General features: G+C 45.1%; 1 protein-coding gene across 5 annotated transcripts in view; it reads left to right on the top strand.

Annotated features, from left to right (window-relative positions):
* TFDP2 (transcription factor Dp-2) overlaps nt 1–22,720 on the top strand; it is a 77,898-nt gene that overhangs the window by 11,495 nt on the left and 43,683 nt on the right. For 3 of the 5 annotated variants that reach the window (XM_077291210.1, XM_077291211.1, XM_077291209.1), the window contains exon 2: nt 8,750–8,849. The exons of 1 other annotated variant lie outside the window; for it this stretch is intronic. In XM_077291210.1, the coding sequence (XP_077147325.1) occupies nt 8,847–8,849 (3 nt within the window). In that variant the 5' untranslated portion in view covers nt 8,750–8,846. Of the gene's footprint in view, nt 1–8,749; nt 8,850–22,217; nt 22,237–22,720 lie in introns of those variants that run through there. One more of the 5 variants, XM_077291213.1, reaches the window with a different exon arrangement.

Raw genomic sequence — 22,720 nt, 5'->3', positions numbered from 1 at the left:
GAGCCATAGATGGGTGGAAATAGATGGAAACTAAGCAGGTGGGAAGGTGTAGTTAAATGTTTGGCCCCGCCATGATGAACCGAGCGCCTGCTCTTGGTTTGCACAATAATTCTGTGCTGACAGTCCCTTCAAAGGGAGCCTGTCATGTCTAATAATATTAATCTGCCCATGTAGGGTTAATTTGCAGGTTAATAATGTTATGAAGGTACTCGGCCTTAGTACTGAAATTGTGACACCTGTGAGAAAATGAACTTCTCGGGAGCCGCCGGCTTTTAGTCGTGCAGGCAGTCCCCGCTCATTCTACTGAGAGTGGCAGCTTTAAGCACGTCCTGGCACTGACTGACAGCCAGCTCAGCAGTGCAACAGTACAGAGGCGGCTGTCAGTCAGTGTCGGGGTGTGCTTACAGCCTGCACTCAGTGCTGTGGGCGGTGACTGTAATCGCTCCAGGCATGCTTGCATGACTGAAAGCCGTCGGCTCTCGAGGAGATAGAAGTTCATTATCTCCTGGGCACCTCACTTTCAGTAACTGTGTCTGGTCACCTTCATAATGGTTTTAACCTGCAGATTAATCCCGTACCTGTAGGCTAATAACATTTATATACCTGAGAAGTTCCCTTTAAGGGGAACCTGTGGTCTTGGAGAACGTTATTTACCTGCAGATATGGAGCCTTAGGGATCATCTGCGTTTAAAACGGACAAGTGCAGTCCAATAAAAAAAACTGGATTGCATTCTGACTAATGTCAATGAATGAATGTGTTCATCTGCGTTTTTTTTTTTTTTTCTCAGATCGGACTGAGAAAAAAAAATCTCAGCATGCTGCGAGTGGCAGCATATATTGGACAAGACTTGGCAATGCAATTCAATGGGCGCGAGAAAAAAATTGCACGGCACACGGACCATTTTTACGCGCCCATCTAATAAGAAACCCAATATTTCATCAGCCGAGTACAGTAAATTCAGAGCCCGAACTGTTAGAATAGATAGAATAGATGGATAAGAAAATGTCAGTGACATTTATATGATTAGTGCAGTGCATGTGTAGCTTATTGTACATGTATTTAGTGAATAATTACATAAAAGAACAAGAATGGCATGAGGTCCCCCTTAGTTTTCTTAAACAGCTGAGGGAAAGCCAAGAGATGAGGGCTGTTATTTATAGTCTGGAGAAGGCGTAATAAACATTGAGCTTTGCATGCAATGAATATCTGCTCACGGCTGTTTATTAAACCTTTACTGGTTATTAACAAGGGGGTCTCCCCAAAAAAATGACGTGGGGTGCCCCCTATTTTTAATATTTTTAATAACCAGCAACGGCTAAGCAGACAGCTGCGGCCTAATACTAATAGCCTAGGAAATGGCCAAGGATATTGCCCCCCTCCCAGACTATTAACATCAACCCTCAGCTGCCTCAGAAATGGTGCATTCCCTAGTTGCTCCAATTCTGGCTCTTAGCCTCGGCTTTTCCCACTTGCCTTGGTGCGGTAGCAAGGGGGTAAGGCTATCTGCACCTCTTTTCTTACGTGTGCACAATTTTCTGCACAAAATCCGCATCTCCTGGCAGAATCCGCAGCTGCGGATTTGCCGTGGTTTTTATGCGGATTTAGTGCGGGTTTTTGTGCGGAATTTCAGCAGTTTTTCCCAATGCGGATTTCTATTATGGAGGGGTGCAGAAACGCTGCAGATCCGCACAAAAGTGACATGCACTTATTTGAAATCCGCAGCAATTCCGCACTGATTTTTCTGCACCATGTGCACAGCTATTTTTTTTTTACATTGATTTACATTGTACTGTAAATCACAGTGCGGATCTGCAGCATTTCTGCGTGGAAAAAAACGCTGCGAATCCTTACTAAATCCGCATCGTGTGCACACAGCCTAATGATTTGGGGTTGTCAGCTTTGTAAGGTCAGCTGACATCAAGCTCAGGGTTTAGTAATGGGGGGGCATCTTATAAGACACCCCATTACTAACCCCGTAAATTTACGGTAAGTAAAAAAACACACACCGAACAAAGTCCTTTATTGGAATAAAACACTTCCTGACTTCCTTTTACCCTTTTTATTAAGATCCATATAAAAATTTAAAAAAACATAGTAATCCTCACCTGTCCGCAGATAATCCATAAAGATGATGTCCCACTACAATCCCCAGTTCTGCTACATCCGGATAATGTCATGAGCGGTGGCATAACGCGACTGCGCATCATGCCAGCCAGAACTCAGAGGACACTGGAAGAAACTGAACTTTTATCCTCCTGGATCCTGCTGACTTTACACCACTGCTCAGAAAGCATTGATATCTTAGCAAATTGTCATCACTTTCCATGATGGAAATTACCCTTTAACTCATTGTATTACCATTTTTTAAACGAAAACTGAAAAAGCAGAAAAAAGAGAGAAGTATATTACTACACATGAATTTTGTATGTGCATGGCAGTATATCGCTATTAATGATCGTTAGCCGCACCCATTTGATATTTTTATTTTTCAAAATTTGTCAAAAATGGAAATAACTATATCTGCTGTCTTAATTATAGTGCATGTGACTTGGTCCATTATTCTTCACTTTCATATATGTACCACCTATTTACGTCTTGCGTTTTCTTCACCGAGCCTTAGAATCCTCTTTTTATGTTTTGATTGACAGCAGCGCTTTCCATCCCTCCGAGTGTTTTTTTTTACACATTGTCCAGATTTTTTTTTTTTTACATGTATATTTAACAAATGAGATCAATTGCTGAAATAATGTAATGTGAAGTAGAATGCAGGCCATTATTAACTAAATATGTTCCTCGCAACGACTAATGTCGCCTCCCCCATATTCTCTATAGAGGGGGAGTTCCTAATCAGAACTCCAGCACGGAGGATCGGCAGCCATCCTCTTCCGCTGCTGGCCATTTACCAATTACTACTGCAGGCTCTAGATGCAAATTAAAATTGATTAAAAGATTATTTAAAAAAAAAATCTAATTATCCCCTATCCATGCGAGGCTTTCCTTCCATTACAACTCGGATTTTTTTGACAGTCCCATAGACAATGAATGGAGCGGATGCCAAGTATACGCACCTCCCCTCCATTCTGCAGAGCTCCCAGGGGTCAGCAAGTTATCCTCTATCCAATAGATGGGGATAACTTAATTTTTTTTTTTGAGTAACCCCTAAAGGAAGAAATCCAGCAATCTTCCATGGTAAAAACTGTTAAAAATTAATGATCAATTAAAACATGGCATTTAAGTAGTTAAACAGCAGTGATCGGAGCTCGCTCCAGCCGCTGCTGTTACCAGGAAGACGCTGGCTATATAACAGCCCTGTACAAAGAGGCGCCGTGACATAATATTACATTATTTGACAAAAGTCCCTATGAGGCAGCTGGCAAATGCAGTATTAGTAGTGAATTTCCTTCCTAATTCCATGTATGCCTTTATAGGGGTCATTGTCTGAGGAAATCTAGTACCCATACATATTCTATTTCTCAAGTAAGGCATCCAGGCCCTCCTTGAACTTGTTCAGTGAATCAGTCATCTTTGTGGCAGAAGGTTATGTAGTCTTACTGCTTTTACAGTAATGAATCCCTAGGACTGGACCCTGCTGCAATGTACACAGGTTCTTGCATCGTACCATATGCTAGTTTGCTCCATACACCTCTGATGACGCAATTGGGAAGATTATTCCCGAACTGTAGAAAACTTTCTGGCTAAAACTAGCCCATATAATAAGAGTTTATTCAGTCAAATTTGTTTTTAAGCATGCATTCATTCATTCATTCATTCATTCATTCATTCATTCATTGTTATGATTTTGACTCCCCATAATGTTTGCTTAATCGTCCATCACAACAGCTTGTGGTAAAGCTTTTCATACCTTCCCTGCTGTTACAGTAAAGAATCCTTGATCTTCTTTCCTCTTTCTGTACGGATATTTAATTGTCACGGTCTCAGACCTAGGTGTAAAGAGATCAGTAGACAGATCTCAGTACTGTCCCCTCGTATATTTGTACATTGTAATAAGCCCCTAAGGCTGTGTGCACACGTTCCGGATTTTTCGCGATAAAACCGCGAAAAAAACACATCCATTAAGCATCCTATTAATAGAATGGAATCCTCAATTTTTGTGCACATGTTGCGGGTTTTTCCGCGAAAAAAAACACATTGTGGTAAAAAAACGCAGCATGTTCATTAATTTAGTGAATGTTTTGCAGATTTCCCACTATTTAATGCATTGGGAAGTTCCGGAAAAAAAGCTAATAATCCGCACAGAAAAGGAGAGAAAAATGTGATAAAAACGTGCAAAAAACGCATGTGGATTTCCTGCGGAAAAAGTCTGGTTTTGTTCAGGAAATTTCTGCAAAGAATCCTGACGTGTGCACATAGCCTAAGTCGTCTTTTTTTTACTAACTGAATAACTCTAAGTCTCATAACGTATCCCATTGTGCACAACATTTTATTTCTATGGCCTGACTCGTGATTGTATAGGGGAGCACTCCGTCCTTCTAATGATCATCTATAGCTCTTCAGGTACATTCCATGATTTTATTGCTTTGCCGTCAGCAGCTGCCTGGCATTGTCCACTAAAGTTAAAGGGGCTTTTCCTTTTTCAGATAAGTATTTTCCGCAGGCACAGTTGTTTAGTGATGAGCGAGCGTGCTCGGATAAGGTGTGAGCATGCTCGGGTGCTAATAGCGTCTTCAGCACACACTCTCGTGTCTCGCAGCTTTTCGACAGACGTAACACATTCAGGGATTATCTGTGAGACATGCAGCCATGGCCACTCCAACATAGTATTAGAGCACGCCGAAGACACTCTATTAACACTCGAGCACGCTCGCTCATCATTATTGTTGTTTTTAAAGCTCCATTTTTCTTAACTCATGCTTTCCAGGTCCAGCTGAGTCTCATCTGCTGCTTCCGATGTCTGTCATAGTCTGCAGGACTGATGTCATGTCGACAGCGCTGCAGACAGTCAGTGAGCTCAGTAGACTGCACAAGCCACTTAGAACAGCTGAGCTCACTGATAGGCTGCAGCTTTGTCGACGTGATGCAAGCACGGCAGGCAATGACAGACACTGTGCTGGACCCGGAGAGAGCGAGTGAGTAAAGATGAGATGGTGTTTTGTTTTTTTTGTTTTTTTTAATGGGAATTTTTTTTTGGGGAACTCCTTTTAATGCGGGAGTGGGCAATTAATTTTCCCGAGGGGCCGCACGAGAGACTCCCCTGTTGAAAAAGCTACACCGCGAAATGCGCGTCGGGGCCGCTGGGTGAAGTGAGGGTTGCTCCCCTATTTCTTACTATGGGTAAGTGTACAATATTATTGGTTTAATAGCGGTCTTTGGACCCCCCTTTTTACATATGTGGACACTATGATCCACATCCTGTTATAGGGCCCAATATTCTGCTACTCTGCATCTATGCATCTGTTGTTTACCCCGGGGATGAATTTTGCTACTCACATGTAATCTGGTGTACCGTTATGTTTTCTCTGTGATACCTCTGTGTTGGTATATATTGCTTACAGCATATATACGTATAATTACTATTTATACTGTTATTTGCACTCTTATTTGGATTATGTAATAACGTTTGTATTTGGTCTTTTTAAATATGTTGCTTGGGACATCTTTACTCCTCTCTTCTTTGGTTCTATATATTTGGAGTTGTTCTTTTGATCTGACGTCCTTGGGGTGTTTAGGGAGGGATATATACCCTCAGCTACAGGATACATTGGTGCTTCATGATTGCGTATATATAGCCTCATATCGATGCAGACATCCCATACACATATGAAAAAAGAAACCCAACACATCCTCGCCTTGTGCCTCTGTCCCCGGCGCTCTCATCCGGACTCCGGTGTTTTGATGTGATGTCACCGCGTCTGCTGGCTCAGCCATGTGCACGGATTGGTGGAAAAAGGAGCCAGCAGCTCCGTCCTCCTCCAATGTATTCACTGATGTCTGCATTCAAGGAGGTGGGTAGCGGTGACAGCGGTGGGGGATATGCTCCAGGCGACGAGGGCATGGTGTAGCCTGTCGGCCACTGTTTCGGCCCTTTGGCTGTCTTGTTTCGTGGGAGAGATTGGAACAGCCAGAGGGCCGGAAGTTGCCCCCAGGCCGCAGTTTACCCAGCTCTGCTTTAATGCATTATACCACCCATCTTATTATTTTTTGGGTTTTTAGCATTTTTACAGGATAAATGTAAATTTGGGATACATTTACCCCCTGAACACTGACAAAAATAAAACTGCTGTTCACGTAGTTTAGCAAAAAGAAGCAGAGTGCTTTACATGATAGTATCATGCGCATGGAGACATAGGTGCGCCATATTCTGTGGTGCACTATGCAGGCATGGGTACGCCATATTCTGTAGGCAGTATGGTGCACTATGTGGGCATGGGTACGCCATGTTCTGTACGCAGTATGGTGCACTATGTGGGCATGGGTACGCCATATTCTGTACGAAGTATGGTGCAATATGTGGGCATGGGTACACCATATTCTGTAGGCAGTATGGTGCACTATGTGGGCATGGGTACACCATATTCTGTAGGCAGTATGGTGCACTATGTGGGCATGGGTACGCCATGTTCTGTACGCAGTATGCTGCACTATGTGGGCATGGGTACGCCATATTCTGTACGCAGTATGGTGCAATATGCGGGCATGGGTACGCCATATTCTGTAGGCTGTATGGTGCAATATGCGGGCATGGGTACGCCATATTCTGTAGGCAGTATGGTGCAGTATGTAGACATGGGTACGCCATATTCTGTAGGTGGTATGGTGCACTATGTGGGCATGGGTACACCATATTCTGTAGGTGGTATGGTGCACTATGTGGGCATGGGTACGCCATATTCTGTAGGGGGTATGGTGCACTATGTGGGCATGGGTACACCATATTCTGTAGGCAGTATGGTGCACTATGTGGGCATGGGTACGCCATATTCTGTACGCAGTATGGTGCAGTATGTAGGCATGGGTACGCCATATTCTGTAGGCACTGTGGTACACTATGTAGGTATGGGTACGCCATATTCTGTAGGCAGTGTAGTGCACTATGCGGGCATGGGTACTCCATATTCTGTAGGCGGTATGGTGCACTATGCCTGCATGGGCACGTCATCTTCTGCGGGCGGTATGGTGCACTATGAGGGCATTGGCACATCATATTCAGTAGGCAGTATGATGCACTATGTAGGTATGGGTACACCATATTCTGTAGGCAGTGTGGTACACTATGTAGGCATGAGTATGCCATATTCTGTAGGCAGTATGGTACACCATGTGGGCATGGACACGCCATATTCTGTAGGCAGTATGGTACACCATGTGGGCATGGACACGCCATATTCTGTAGGCAGTGTGGTACACTATGTGGGCATGGGTACGCCATATTCTGTACGCAGTATGGTGCACTATGTAGGCATGGACATGCCATATTCTGGAGGCAGAATGGTGCACCATGTGGGCATGGACATGCCATATTCTGTAGGCAGAATGGTGCACCATGTAGGCATGGACATGCCATATTCTGTAGGCAGTATGGTACACCATGTGGGCATGGACATGCCATATTCTGTAGGCAGTATGGTGCACCATGTAGGCATGGACATGCCATATTCTGTAGGCAGTATGGTACACCATGTGGGCATGGACATGCCATATTCTGTAGGCAGTATGGTGCACCATGTAGGCATGGACACGCAATATTCTGTAGGCAGTATGGTGCACCATGTGGGCATGGACATGCCATATTCTGTAGGCAGAATGGTGCACCATGTAGGCATGGACACGCCATATTCTGTAGGCGGTATGGTACATCATGTGGGCATGGACATGCCATATTCTGTAGGCAGAATGGTGCACCATGTAGGCATGGACATGCCATATTCTGTAGGCAGAACGGTGCACCATGTAGGCATGGACATGCCATATTCTGTAGGCAGTATGGTGCACCATGTAGGCATGGACACGCAATATTCTGTAGGCAGTATGGTGCACCATGTGGGCATGGACACGCCATATTCTGTAGGCAGTATGGTGCACTATGTAGGCATGGACACGCCATATTCTGTAGGCGGTGTGGGCACGCCGTATGCTGCAGTCGGTATGGTGCACTATGCAGCCATGGGCACGTCATCTTCTGCGGGCGGTATGGTGCCTTCATACGAGGCAATGCTTTTTGGGAAGAATAACATTTTATTATGAAACGTCACCGTTTATTTTTTTCTGTTAGATTCAGATGACCTCTGATAGTCCCCAAGATCTGATCTAGTAGCTTATAAGTATAATTTCCAGCTCTTCTCCTCTGGGTAAATGTCAAGGTGATCGGATCTACACCTGTTATCTGTGCACTCTGTAGGAGACGGCTGAGGTGGGGAGGGCCCTCCGCTTTCTCCATCTGGTAATAATGGTCACTGAAATGATACGATGCATAATGTGGAGCATTGGAGTTCTTCTCCTTTGTCGGTTACCAGTCCGTCCATTGGTGCAGACATATTGAAAATGAAAGTCAGTCGGCATCAATACCGATCATTGTGAAACTATGAAGTTTGAACCCTGGTGTAACCCACGCGTAGCACACAAAGCTCTCCCTACATGGTAGATGACTGTCATTAGCATCCTGGGCCCGGAGGCCATGTATATCCTCAGCCCCCTGGAGCACACCTAACGTTTTCCTAATCGCCATGTGCACTGTTTACTCCATAGAAACTTCCCCGGATTATTGAGCCTCTGACATCTGTTCTCTTTCAGGGCTTGATGACCAGTTAACGGCGCTCTTCAATTGCTTGTAAAAAATCACCAAAGAGACATTTCTTCAGATCCACTGAACGTGAATGCTGAGCTCCAAATGGTAAGTAGGGCATTATCAGTAACTGGACGGAGACAAGAAAAATGTAAGGGTTTTTTTTATTTTCGGGAAGGATGAGTTGCTAAAGTGCTCTCTGAAAACTTTCAACCTCCTAAAGGTTAACATTCGAGCCGATAATTCGTGAAAATGCACTGGGAACTAGAAGTGCAATAATCTGGGCAGTTAAGTCACCATGTAATCCACTCTTAGCACGAGAGTTTCCTACATAGTAGAATGGATTCCCTACGAGGTCCCGGGTTCTTCTTTGTATAGATGATGTAGTTGGTTACTGCTCCTTTTAAAGTCTACTAAAATGAAGGAGTTGCAGAGAGAGGGAGTGACACAAACACAAATTATGCAGCAGCTTCTAGTAAGTGATTTATCTCGCCCTGTGCTGGATTCCCAGATACACTGCTCAATTCTACTGCATAATGTCTGTTAAGCTTGTGCTTCTTCAGCCTGTGTGTAAGGTTGTGTTCACACATCCGTGTGAGGGCTACCCGCTGAAAGAAACTTATTTTGTTGTGTTTTTTTTTTTTTTCAGGTTGTCATCCTTGTTGACTTTTAATTTTTGACTGTAAGGCTATGTGCACACGTAAGAAAAGAGGTGCAGAATTTCCTGCACAAAATCCGCATCTCCTGGCAGAATCCGCAGCTGCGGTTTTTATGCGGATTTAGTGCGGAATTGATGCGGATTTTGTGCGGTTTTTCCCAATGCGGATTTCTATTATGCAGGGGTGCAGAAACGCTGCAGATCCGCACAAAAGAAGTGACATGCACTTCTTTGAAATCCGCAGCAATTCCGCACTGATTTTTCCGCACCATGTGCACAGCTTTTTTTTTTTTTTTTTACATTGATTTACATTGTACTGTAAATCACAGTGCGGATCTGCAGCGTTTCTGCGCGGAAAAAAACGCTGCGGATCCGCACTAAATCCGCATCGTGTGCACACAGCCTAACATGTAGACTGTGTGTTTATTTTATCCATTGACTCTTAACAATGGATCTGTTAAAAATGGAGGAAACTCGGATGTAACGCTGAAGTGGAAAGTCTGTCCTCATTGGGTCATCCGGTTTATACAGATCACCATAGACTTTAATCCCTGAGCAAAGAGATGAGAATAGAACCTGTTCTGAGTCTCGAGGACCAAAGACACACACCGGTTTTTAAAACTGATGTGCGTATGGTTCAGTGAAATTCTACGGGTCCTTGTGGGAATTCTTCAGTAAGACTCTTAGGGTCAGTCCTGCGTGCTTGGTTTTCTCTACCTATGTATGACTGTCACAACTGATGTTAGTAACTGGAGGAGGCCATATTGGATTTTCACTCATGAACTGTGATTGGAAGTTTTCTGTAGACTTTTCTTATTACATGAGTGGAATTGTGGAAGTTTATGCTGATCCCTGTGACATGGTGGAATCTCTTTATATGTGACTTCTAATGTGTCACACGTGACTGACTGGTAATTGTGCCTAGTAATAGACTTTAGGGGTATGTGCAGATGTCCGTGTAAATTTATCCGAGCTTGTACCATAATGGACGGACTGTCCGCAGATCTCCTGAACGGAGCGTGACAGCTACATATATTTCTATGAGGCTGTTATGCTCGGGCCAGGAGAGCCGCGACCAGACCATGCATTGTGGACCGAGATCGGACTGATTTGCATGGACGTCTCAATGACCCCTTGCTATGAGTTATCCGTGCTTCATGGGTGGGATTCTGCAAATAGTGAACAAAAGGCAACAATGTCACGGGTGCTGATCATCAATGGTCCATCATGCGAAGGTAGGCGGAAGTCTGTGAATGCCCCACACACAAAGGTTGCACATTTATGGAACTAAATGTGGCTCAGTGGTTAGCACTGAAATCTTGTAGCTCTGGGGTCCTGGGTTCAAATCCCACCAAGGACAACATCTGCAAGGAGTTTGTATGTTCTCCATGTGTTTGGGTGGATTTTTTTCAGGTTCTTCGGTTTCCTCCCACACTCCAGAATCCTAGTGATAGGGAATAATAGGTTGTGAGCCCCAATGGGGACAGTGATGATGATGTCTGTAAAGTGCTGCGGAATTTATGGCGCTATATAAAGGGAGTAAAATAAATCTGTCATCCATTATATATAATTAATTGCTCATGCAATATGGATTTGGCTAATAGAGAGAATGCAGCACCCTTATCCCAAATTATAGTGCATAGGAGGAACAGCCAGAAAATTTACTTTTAAGTATTTGCATTCTAAGCCAAAAATTAACTTTAGGCCAATATATGCTCATCAGCATATAGTGGTCTTCCACCATGGACTAGGTATTTATCCAGCATCTTGTATAGCTAATTCAGTGGCTGTATGAGCTCATTCCTATTGTGCACAGCTAATAAGCCCCCCACTCACGTCAGTCACCATAGACCCTGGCCGGCATGTGTGAACCCACTCTGCTTACAGGAAACATTAAGGCTAAGTTCACTGGACGTTTTTGCGGTGTTTTTTTAATGCTAATTTTCGGCTGTGTTTTACAGTATCCGCAAAGCCAATGAGACTTCAGAAATCTCATGCACACAGCTTAGTTTTTTCCCATCAGTATTTTGTGCTTTGCATGGTTTTTTGGACATAGAGTATGTCGCTTCTTTTAGTTTTTTTTCACACATTAACTTGAATGGGTGTTGAAAAAAACACGCTTTTTTTTTGTGCCAAAACCAAATTCTATAGAATAGGACTTTATTTTCAACACTAAACTTTATCAGCATGCACAAGAGACAAATCTAGCATGCCAAAACTACAGCAAAAAAACAAGAAAAATCTGCTTTTTTTTCCTGAACCTGTCACGTCATCTGTCGATACTAAACTGCCCCCCAAGTCTTATTAGTGATGCCGTGTGCATCAATAACATGGAGATCTCAAGGAAAACGTCCCAGTCTTCATGCCAAAAAACACCACCTTTTGTCATTAGGCAGTTGCACAGCAGACCTGGTCTTTCAGCCATATGGGTGGCGCTTTTGACTGTTCCAGTCGCGGTGGTCTTTATAATAGTCTCGCCCCCAGCGTAGTCTGATGTCATAGACTGCCCCAACATCATAGTAATCGCCCCGCGAAGAGTGGCATGAATGGCGTGCACGCTCCCAATATACCGGTCTCCGCAGCTCCTGAGCATGCACGGCTAGGACAGGAAGCTGGGGACGTGCACCCACATTCGGTGCACATGCCCCCGGGGAGCCGGTTGTCAGGGCGTAAGCGTAGGATTCACTCGATGGTTGGTGTGACGTCGGGCACTCCAGCAGATCAGTCCGACTGCGCGGGGGTGAATATAATGAACAGCACTGTGAGTGGAATGGTTGGAAGTGCCACCCGTAGGACTGACAGACCGGGTCTGCTGTGCAATTGCAGAATAAAAAAGTGTTTTGTTATTTTTTTACATGAATAATGGGAGGTCTTGCTTGAGAACTCTATGAACATCTGAGAATGGATACATATGTCTTTTCTTCTTTGCAGAAAGAAGTTGTAGGAGAATTAATACAAGTAGTTAAAGGGGTTGTCTGGTGAAAAGAAGTTATCACCTATTCATAGGTGATAACTTGCTAAATGGTGGGTGTCTGATCGACAGGGGTCCGACCACTGGGGATCTGCATCGTTCGGCAAAACTGGGAGCTGTTATCTCCAAATGGGATTTTTTAAATTCCTGTTATAAAATGGAGTGGCGCGTCAGATGCCCATTCACCCTTTCATTTTCTATGAGTGCAGCAGTCGGCAGCTCCATAGGGAATGTATAGAGCAGCGGTCGGCCCCCTGCCACAACATTGTAATGGGGATAAAAGTATAAATACGTAATTTTTCTCTTATTCCTTTGCTTTTCCATTTCTAAGCTGTGGCACCCTTTTCCCTGTATATAAGTCTAGTTAGCCAAGTGGGCGGGGTCATCAAGATTCCCAAAGAGAAAAGTTGATGACCATGCCTCGGTAGATGACAAGATTAGATTTACATACAGGAAAGAGCGGGCATTATATCAGGAATGGAGAGTCGGCCCTATTTTAAGATATTGATATCAATCCGTTTTCTCCAGTTTTCCAGGCACAACATACGCCATTAGTTAAAATGTGGACCAGTCATGTAAATTATTACCATGTCCAAGACCAACAACCCGAGTTGGGTCTTGTCCATCTTGCTGACTATAATGAGGACTGCACAATATGAAGAATTCTGTATGACCATCAGTCTGTCTGCTCATGAATATTCATTAGAAGTTCTGCCCCAGTCCAGCTGTCATAAAAAAAACATAATATACAATGGCTTGTGAAAGTATTCACCCCCTTGGCTTTTTACCTATTTTGTTACATTACAGCCTGTGTTTAAATATTTTCGTAATCTGATTTGTGTGTGATGCATCAGCACTAAATAGTCTAAGGGTAAGCTCTTTTTTTTTTTTCTGCAGCAAAACCTGATCATTTTGGCAGGAAAGAAGCTGCGTCAAAAACGCAGGTTTAGTTGGGTTTTTTGTTGCGTTTTTTTTTTCTCTTTGTCCATGCTAATGTCTTTGGATTTTCAGCAGCAAATAATGATACCTGTGTTTTTGCTGCGTTTTTTTCAACACCCATTCAAGTCAATGGGTGAAAAAATGCAGCAAAAACGCTGAAAGAAGTGACATGCTCTATGTCCAAAAAAACGCAGCAAAGCACAAAATACTGATCAAACAAAAAACCAATGTGTGTGCATTCCGAAATCTCATAGGCTTTGCTGGTACTGTAAAAAACAGCTGAAAATTAGCATAAAAAAGCAGCAAAAACACCCAGTGTGAACTTACCCTTAGTTGGTAAAATAAGAAAAATATAGGCATAAATTAAATTTATGGGATCAAATGGCTAAAAATTAGCATGTGCACATGTATTCATCCCTTTTGCAATTATGTCCCTAAAAATTTCTGGTGCAAGCAGTTACCTTCATAAGTCCCATGCTTAGTGAAAGGAAGTCCCCCTGTGTGCAATCTAAGTGTCACATGGTCTGTCAGTATATACACTTTACCTTACCTGAAAGGCGCAAGAGGCACCACTAACCAAACACCATGAAGACCAAGAAGATCTCCAAGCAAGTCAGGGACAAAGTTGTTGAGAAGGATAAGTCAAGGTTGGGTTATTAAAAAAAAAATAATCTCTATCTGTGATGATTCCCCAGAGCACCATCAAATCCATTATCATCAAATGGAAAGAGCATAGAACCACAACAAACCTGCCAAAAGAGGGTCGCCCACCAAAACGCTCAGCCAGGGCAAGGAAGCCATTATTCTGAAAAGCAGCAGAGACCAAAAGTAATCCCAAAAGAGCTGCAGAGTTCCCATGCTGAGACTGGAATATCTGTCCATACGACCACAATAAGCCGTACATTGCATAGAGGTGGCCTTTACAAAAGAATGGGCAGAAAAAAGCCTTACTTACACACAAAATTGTAAGTATCCTTTTGAGTTTGCCAAAGAATGTGGGAGACTCCCCAAATGTGTGATGGAAGGTGCTCTGGTCAGATGAGATCAAAATTGAACTTTTTGCCACCATTGTAAACACAGTGTCCGGCGCCAAACCAACACAGCTCATCACCCCAAGAACACCATCCCCACTGTGAAATATGGTGGTGGCAGCATCATGCTGTGGGAATGTTTTTTGGCAGAAGGGACAGGGAAAATGGTCCAACTTGAGGTGAAGATGAAATACTGGGATATTCCTGGGCAAAACCTTTTTCAGACTGGGACTTAGGTTCACCTTCCAACAAGACAATGACCCAAAGCATGGTGGTTGAATACTTTTGCAAGCCACTGTAGCAGCTGGTTTTACATTCTGAGTGCTGATTGGCTGTCATATTCACTATTGAACAGAAGTCGATAGGCTCCACCCCAGAGGATCCTTCATACCTAAAGTTTCCTTTAAATAGTGCAGAGGGAAAAATAAAAATAGACGCCATGACAATAAAAAGAGCCGCCATGTAAGTGAGTCCTCCTGTAAGAATATGACGTAGTTTATCATTGACTGTAATGGTGACGGATGCCATGATTTCATCTGCGGTTGATTGCCTTGATCTTATCCGCCATAGTCTCTATGTGGACACTATAACTGGTGGCAGCTTTTGTTATCAGTGAGCTCTTTAGAGATCTGTTCGCTATCGCTTGTGCTGTAGGTGTCGTCTGCTGCTCTATATTGATAAGTGATAGTTATTGTTTTTGTCCATTTTCAGTGTGAATAGTATGTATTGACCAGATAACTGACTCCTGCTGTTTCATTGCTGCTCTGATATATCAGATTATCCCTATTATTTTTCTACGACCTGCCTCTATAGTATCTGCCCATGTCTGGGCACTTGCTCCCGACGGCTGTGGTCAGGAATCTCTCTGCATGAAAGTTTTTAGTGGATCGTGCAGGGCGAGCGGACGCCTGTGTACCCCATGTAATAAATACAGTAGTAGCATTTCCGTTTGGCAGGTGTATTTTGCAATCCTACACTTACTGATAGACTGTATTGTATATGGTCAGTGAACCTGCACACGAGCGACCTCTGCAGTGTTGCAAGCTGGAGCCTTACCGGAGATCATACAGGTTCAGTGGACATTATTAACTCTTTACAAATCTAAATGAAGATGTTCGGGGCCCAGGCTGTTATAAAAAAAAAAAAAAAAAAAAAGGTGCAAGAGTAAAGCCACATCTTAAATGGGTTGTGTAATTCTCTTTTTTTGAGAGTGCACCGCTACTCTGCCTCCCGACTCCCTGCTTGCTGGTGGCCAGTGCTCTCTTAATGTTGAACACTTTGCCCCTGGTCCAATTTTTTGCACACTATACAATACAATAAGAATATGGGCATGTAGGTCACAGAAAGTTGAATAAAATGATTGCTTAATCTCTGCGATCTGATATTTTTATGCTATAGAAATCCATTTATTTTTTTAATATGTAAATGAGCTCTCCCTGAGAGTCTGCCTCCAGAGATTATTATGCCAGTTCTCGTTACCAGTGTTAGACTTGTAGTCCAGGAGAGAGGACTGTCTGTCATTACATGTCCCGGATGGCAGATATCAAGGTATCATTTTATTCCGCTTCCTATGCCCCACATGCCCTTATGGACGGCTTAGGAGGGTTGTTCCTGCTGACAGATCCCTTTAATAACTGGTAAATTACAAAATTGTTTGTTTTTAGAGTCACGTTGCATTTTTGCACATTGAAACAACACCTTTCTCTAACAAAATAATGTCATCCATAATGTATACAGAGAATGTGTTCCCGGCTGGGACGGGCGTCCTCGTAGCTGACGCTGGTTACTTGATGTGTCACCCCGCTGCCTAAGACCTGGAGATAAGCTCAAGTTCACATGAAGGCTGCTGCTATCTGTGCAGACCAAACCTAGGCAGGAAGATAGTTGATGTTTGCAGGTTTTTCTATTATGGCTGAAGCACACTGAGCCGTGTATACTGTGATACTGTTAGCACCAGCGTGTGTAGGAATGTGCGCATCCCTTCATGGGTCTTATACATTGTCACCAAGTGTTTTCTGCTATCTGTAACGATTGCACCAAGTCCCTGCAGTTAGATCCATAGGCGGCCGACTTATATTTCTCAGATAGTGGTTCACATTTCTCAAACAATAGCGGGTTTTCAACTGAATATTTATGAAATGTTGCAACCTGACACATGAGGCCCGATCCACAGGCGGCATGTATCGGACCCTGGCTGTATGGTATGCTTGACACTGACGTGTTGGTGAATTTCAGAGAAAAACCATTTAAGTGCCGCCAGACCGAGCCGCACAGGAGATTAGTCAGACAAGTGGGTCCCAGCGGCTTCTCCCCGTCCGCTCCGCTGGAGTGACGGGTCTCTGTAGAAACACAGGGAGAGAGCTGTCCCTCCAGATGAGTGGGCAGGGACCCACCCGCGTGTCCCAACGAGTATCCTTTGCTGCTCAGTCCCCAGCGGCTTCTCCCCGCCTGCTCCGCTAGAGTGACGGGTGTCTCTCTAGACACACAGGGTGAGACCTGTCCTTCCAGATGAGTGGGCAGGGACCCACCCGCCTGTCCAACGAGTGTCCTGTGCTGCTCAGTCCCCAGCGGCAGGGACCCACCCGCCTGTCCCAATGAGTATCCTGTGCTGCTCAGTCCCCAGTGGCTTCTCCCCGCCCACTCCGCTGGAGTGACAGGTCTCTCTCTAGGCACACAGGGAGAGAGCTGTCCCTCCAGATGAGTGGGCAGGGACCCACCCGCCTGTCCCAACAAGTCTCCCGTGTGGCTCGACTTTTAAACTTTTTCTCTTCATTTTCTCAGCATTTCAGAGCCACACATACCTGGCTGAGATCATACATGGTGCCCATAGATCAGGCAGCACGTACCAGCCGTCAGGTTCCTTTCAATGATCCATTTTGGTGCAAACTACAACACTACAGCTTATTAATGAAGGCGGTACTCTGTTTAATCTTGGATGAGAGCGATGTGTCACACACAATTCACTCTGTTTTTTTGTACAAATTACAACTTTCTATACATGGGTAAAAAATGGCTATATACGGTATATATTCCATGCCTTTTTTTATGACCGCTTTTTCCTGTCTAAAATATATAACTTTTTTTGCGACTTATTGTAGAAATGCATTCATAATTTGGGCTTCATAACAAAATTTTAACTCCCCTTTTCTTCTATTTTTTTTTTTTAAGTTTTGGCATATTATACTAAAAATGCTTGGCTAAATGGAGTAAAATATTGATAAACTTAGCTTCAGTATTAACAAAATTAAAAAGTCATAATTTGAATAGTCACAATTTGCAGGAAAATGTTGGTGCAAACGCAATGATAAATGTCCATCACTGTACGCGGACCCCCTACATACAGAGCCATAAGGAGGTCCATAGGCCTAAGTGTATGCTCTGAAATTCCATTAGAAGACCAATGGAAAGCAGATGGAGCTGTCCCACACATGTCTGTATGAGAGAGTGCACACAATTCTGGGGAGTGGTGTTGAAAACATTTACAGACAACCATCACAAAAATAGACCAAATTTTTCTGCAGCAAATTCTTAGTTTTTTAATTTTCCATAAGTATTAGCAACTTCATTGAAAGGACCAGCTCCTAATAGACCATTTTCACTATATTACTGTGTATGTGTATACATCCTGTACTCGTGTATGTATATATCATACAGCGCTGTTCAAAAGTATTAAACGAGTATGAAAAAAATGCTGCAGAACGAGAATGCTTTCAAGAATAGAAATGTTTTTTGTTTTTATCCACCAACAAAATGGAAAATGAACAAAACTAAAATCTAAATCAAATCAATTATTTGGTGTGACTGCTCTGAAGCTATTCCCCCCTAGTGAATCTCTCTGCCCCGCTGTGCTGTATAATATAGCTTAAGTGCTTGTTTAGGCTGCACACTCTGACTGGCAGGACCTGTGTACTCTGGTCATGTGACCCTGATGCACTTCTATGTTGCTGACTACCTATGATTGGTCAGCGCCATACAGGAGGCAGAAGTACACGCCCCTAGTGAAAAATATCTAACACCGACTTGAATTGAACTAAGTAACGTCATTATGTGCTGAATAATTGATTGCGATCGCGAATATGCTATGCACCCACTATTACATGGTGTGTTCAGTTCAACATGAAAAATTTGGTGAAAAGTCCTCTTCAAAGCGTTTGTCCAGCCTTAGGCTGCAAGTCTGTAGTCACTCTGTACAAAAAAAAATTAAATCGGTCGTGCTAAAGCATGTAAACATTGAATATATGAAATATGAATACTGCTCTGGATAATAAGAAAAAATTGGGACACTTACAGTAGCACATAATTTGGCCCATGCATGCCCAGCAACCAACGACAAGGTGGTCTCATGCTGCTGAGACCCTACGTGTCTAGTGTGAATACCTCTCTTAGGCTGAAGTGTGAATTCCTGGGTAAACGTGCATGCCTCTCTCAGAAGCCTGTATTTATGGGTAGGTAGGATCCTGCTGTAATTAAAACTACCACATACTGAAGGGCGGAGTGCTCATTCAGATAGCTAATATACAAATAACTAAAGACTGACTGGCACTTCCAAGCTAATGTGAACATGTGCAAGCTAGGAGCAGCCAGCTCCATATACAATATACAAAAAAAGTTGCATTCTGTTGTGCTAAAGCATGTACACATGGAATATGTGAAATATGGATAGCAATACTGCTCTGGATAATAAGAAAAAATTGAGACGCTTAGCACATAATTTGGCCAATTCATGCATGCCCAGCAACCAACGACAAGGTGGTCTCATGCTGCTGGAACCCTACGTGTCTAGTATGAATACCTCTGTTTAAGATGCTGAGCACATAATTTGGCCTAAGAGAGGTATTCACACCAGACACGTAGGGTCCCAGCAGCGTGAGACCACCTTGTCGTTGGTTGCTGGGCATGCATAAATTGGAGAAAATTATGTGCTAAGCGTTTCAATTTTTTCCTATTATCCAAAGCAGTGTTGCTATCCATATTTCATATATTCCATGCCTACATGCTTTAGCACTACAGAGTGCAACTTTTTTTGTATATCGTATATGGAGGTGGCTGCTCCTAGTTGGCACCTGATCACATTAGCTTGGAAGTGCCAGTCAGTCTTTTGTTATTTGCAGTCACTCTGTGACTGCATACTTGTGGCCCCTCACAGTGCGCACACTGTGTTGTGAGGATTTTCTAGTGCCGGCGGTGGGCGCTTGACCATAAGCGTGTGATGTGCATACATGCGGTCACGTGCCGACTAGATATGTGCGACCTCGCTCAATGCAAGTGTATTGAGCGAGTCCGGACAAATCTAGTCAGAATGTGACCAGAAGTAGGCGAATCATGTACTTGTGACAAATGACCGCTCGCTCCCAGTGCGCAGTGCTCATACTGTCAGGACGCAGAAGTCTGGAGTCGCATAGATTGACTGCAGACTTGTACGCTAGCGCCAAACAACCCTTTAAGCTTTTCACACAGCTGATTCTGTTTCAGTAGATAACTTTGTTTTAAACTTACATGAAAATGATCATTATCACCGGTTTGGTGTAACTCATTACACACCTGACTATAATAGAAATAAACTATTCACATGTCTATTTTTTAAAGCTATCTGACTTTGCAGTGTTTTTTCGTCCCTGCCTAAACGTTTGCCCATTACTGTATATACACGTATGCTTTGTGTGTCCGGTCCCACGTACACATTGCCCGTAGTGGTGTGTCCTATATCTGCACATGGCGTCCGGCTGGTATCTGGGTAGCCGGTAGGGCTGGCGTAGTGGTGTGTGTCCTATATCTGCACATGGCGTCCGGCTGGTATCTGGGTTGCCGGTAGGGCTGGCGTAGTGGTGTGTGTCCTATATCTGCACATGGCGTCCGGCTGGTATCTGGGTTGCCGGTAGAGCTGGCGTAGTGGTGGGTCTCCTATATCTGCACATGGCGTCCGGCTGCTATCTGGGTTGCCGGTAGGGCTGGCGTAGTGGTGTGTGTCCTATATCTGCACATGGCGTCCGGCTGGTATCTGGGTTGCCGGTAGGGCTGGCGTAGTGGTGTGTGTCCTATATCTGCACATGGCGTCCGGCTGGTATCTGGGTTGCCGGTAGGGCTGGCGTAGTGGTGGGTCTCCTATATCTGCACATGGCGTCCGGCTGCTATCTGGGTTGCCGGTAGGGCTGGCGTAGTGGTGTGTGTCCTATATCTGCACATGGCGTCCGGCTGGTATCTGGGTTGCCGGTAGAGCTGGCGTAGTGGTGGGTCTCCTATATCTGCACATGGCGTCCGGCTGCTATCTGGGTTGCCGGTAGGGCTGGCGTAGTGGTGTGTGTCCTATATCTGCACATGGCGTCCGGCTGGTATCTGGGTTGCCGGTAGGGCTGGCGTAGTGGTGTGTGTCCTATATCTGCACATGGCGTCCGGCTGGTATCTGGGTAGCCGGTAGGGCTGGCGTACTGGTGTGTGTCCTATATCTGCACATGGCGTCCGGCTGCTATCTGGGTAGCCGGTAGGGCTGGCGTACTGGTGTGTGTCCTATATCTGCACATGGCGTCCGGCTGGTATCTGGGTAGCCGGTAGGGCTGGCGTAGTGGTGTGTGTGTCCTATATCTGCACATGGCGTCCGGCTGGTATCTGGGTTGCCGGTAGGGCTGGCGTAGTGGTGTGTGTCCTATATTTGCACATGGCGTCCGGCTGCTATCTGGGTTGCCGGTAGGGCTGGCGTAGTGGTGTGTGTCCTATATCTGCACATGGCGTCCGGCTGGTATCTGGGTTGCCGGTAGGGCTGGCGTAGTGGTGTGTGTCCTATATCTGCACATGGCGTCCGGCTGGTATCTGGGTTGCCGGTAGGGCAGGCGTAGTGGTGTGTGTCCTATATTTGCACATGGCGTCCGGCTGCTATCTGGGTTGCCGGTAGGGCTGGCGTAGTGGTGTGTGTCCTATATTTGCACATGGCGTCCGGCTGCTATCTGGGTTGCCGGTAGGGCTGGCGTAGTGGTGTGTGTCCTATATTTGCACATGGCGTCCGGCTGGTATCTGGGTTGCCGGTAGGGCTGGCGTAGTGGTGTGTGTCCTATATCTGCACATGGCGTCCGGCTGGTATCTGGGTAGCCGGTAGGGCTGGCGTAGTGGTGTGTGTCCTATATCTGCACATGGCGTCCGGCTGCTATCTGGGTAGCCGGTAGGGCTGGCGTAGTGGTGTGTGTCCTATATCTGCACATGGCGTCCGGCTGGTATCTGGGTTGCCGGTAGGGCTGGCGTAGTGGTGGGTGTCCTATATCTGCACATGGCGTCCGGCTGCTATCTGGGTAGCCGGTAGGGCTGGCGTAGTGGTGTGTGTCCTATATCTGCACATGGCGTCCGGCTGGTATCTGGGTTGCCGGTAGGGCTGGCGTAGTGGTGGGTGTCCTATATCTGCACATGGCGTCCGGCTGCTATCTGGGTAGCCGGTAGGGCTGGCGTAGTGGTGGGTGTCCTATATCTGCACATGGCGTCCGGCTGCTATCTGGGTTGCCGGTAGGGCTGGCGTAGTGGTGTGTGTCCTATATCTGCACCTGGCGTCCGGCTGCTATCTGGGTTGCCGGTAGGGCAGGCGTAGTGGTGGGTGTCCTATATCTGCACATGGCGTCCGGCTGCTATCTGGGTAGCCGGTAGGGCTGGCGTAGTGGTGTGTGTCCTATATCTGCACATGGCGTCCGGCTGCTATCTGGGTTGCCGGTAGGGCTGGCGTAGTGGTGTGTGTCCTATATCTGCACATGGCGTCCTGCTGGTATCTGGGTTGCCGGTAGGGCTGGCGTAGTGGTGTGTGTCCTATATCTGCACATGGCGTCATGCTGGTATCTGGGTTGGCGGTAGGGCTGGCAGAGCCCTGCATACACAGGGGAGCTCAGCGGCGGGATGTCAGTTTATGGCAGCTGTTAATGGCAGGTGTGTTATATAACAGGAACTTGTAACGTCTCTGCATTTTCAGTTTGTGCTGTCGATGGAGCGACAAACTTTTAAAGATTTATTGCTCCTGTGTTTATATCCCTGGAAGAATCGGGTGTATGAATAATGAATGGCGATGGGCCCCTGTGTCCACATATCTGCTGATGGGAAGTGTGGAAATGGTCGCTTCTGTGTGCGGCCGTCAGTGCTGTGTAATGGCTAATAAATGCTGACATTTACAGCAATAATCAGCCGTGAGCTCCTGCATCCGTAGCACTGACGTGTGCATAGTGGGCTGTGATGAGGATGAATGCCACCACTGTCCAGCACTGCATGAATATATGAGCATAAATGGGGTTATCCCCCTCCTCATATTTCTCCCAGCCTCCTGTCTGGTAATCTCTGCATTGTGTATATAGGATTTTCAGTGCAGTGATCATTATTTAAAGGGAATTTGTCACCAGGTTTTTACTTATCTGAGAGC

The sequence above is a fragment of the Ranitomeya variabilis genome, chromosome 2 (assembly GCF_051348905.1).
Source record: "Ranitomeya variabilis isolate aRanVar5 chromosome 2, aRanVar5.hap1, whole genome shotgun sequence".
In the NCBI taxonomy this organism is placed as follows: domain Eukaryota; kingdom Metazoa; phylum Chordata; class Amphibia; order Anura; family Dendrobatidae; genus Ranitomeya; species Ranitomeya variabilis.
Note: the sequence above shows the minus strand (reverse complement) of the source record. Positions and strands in the feature narration are given on the sequence as shown.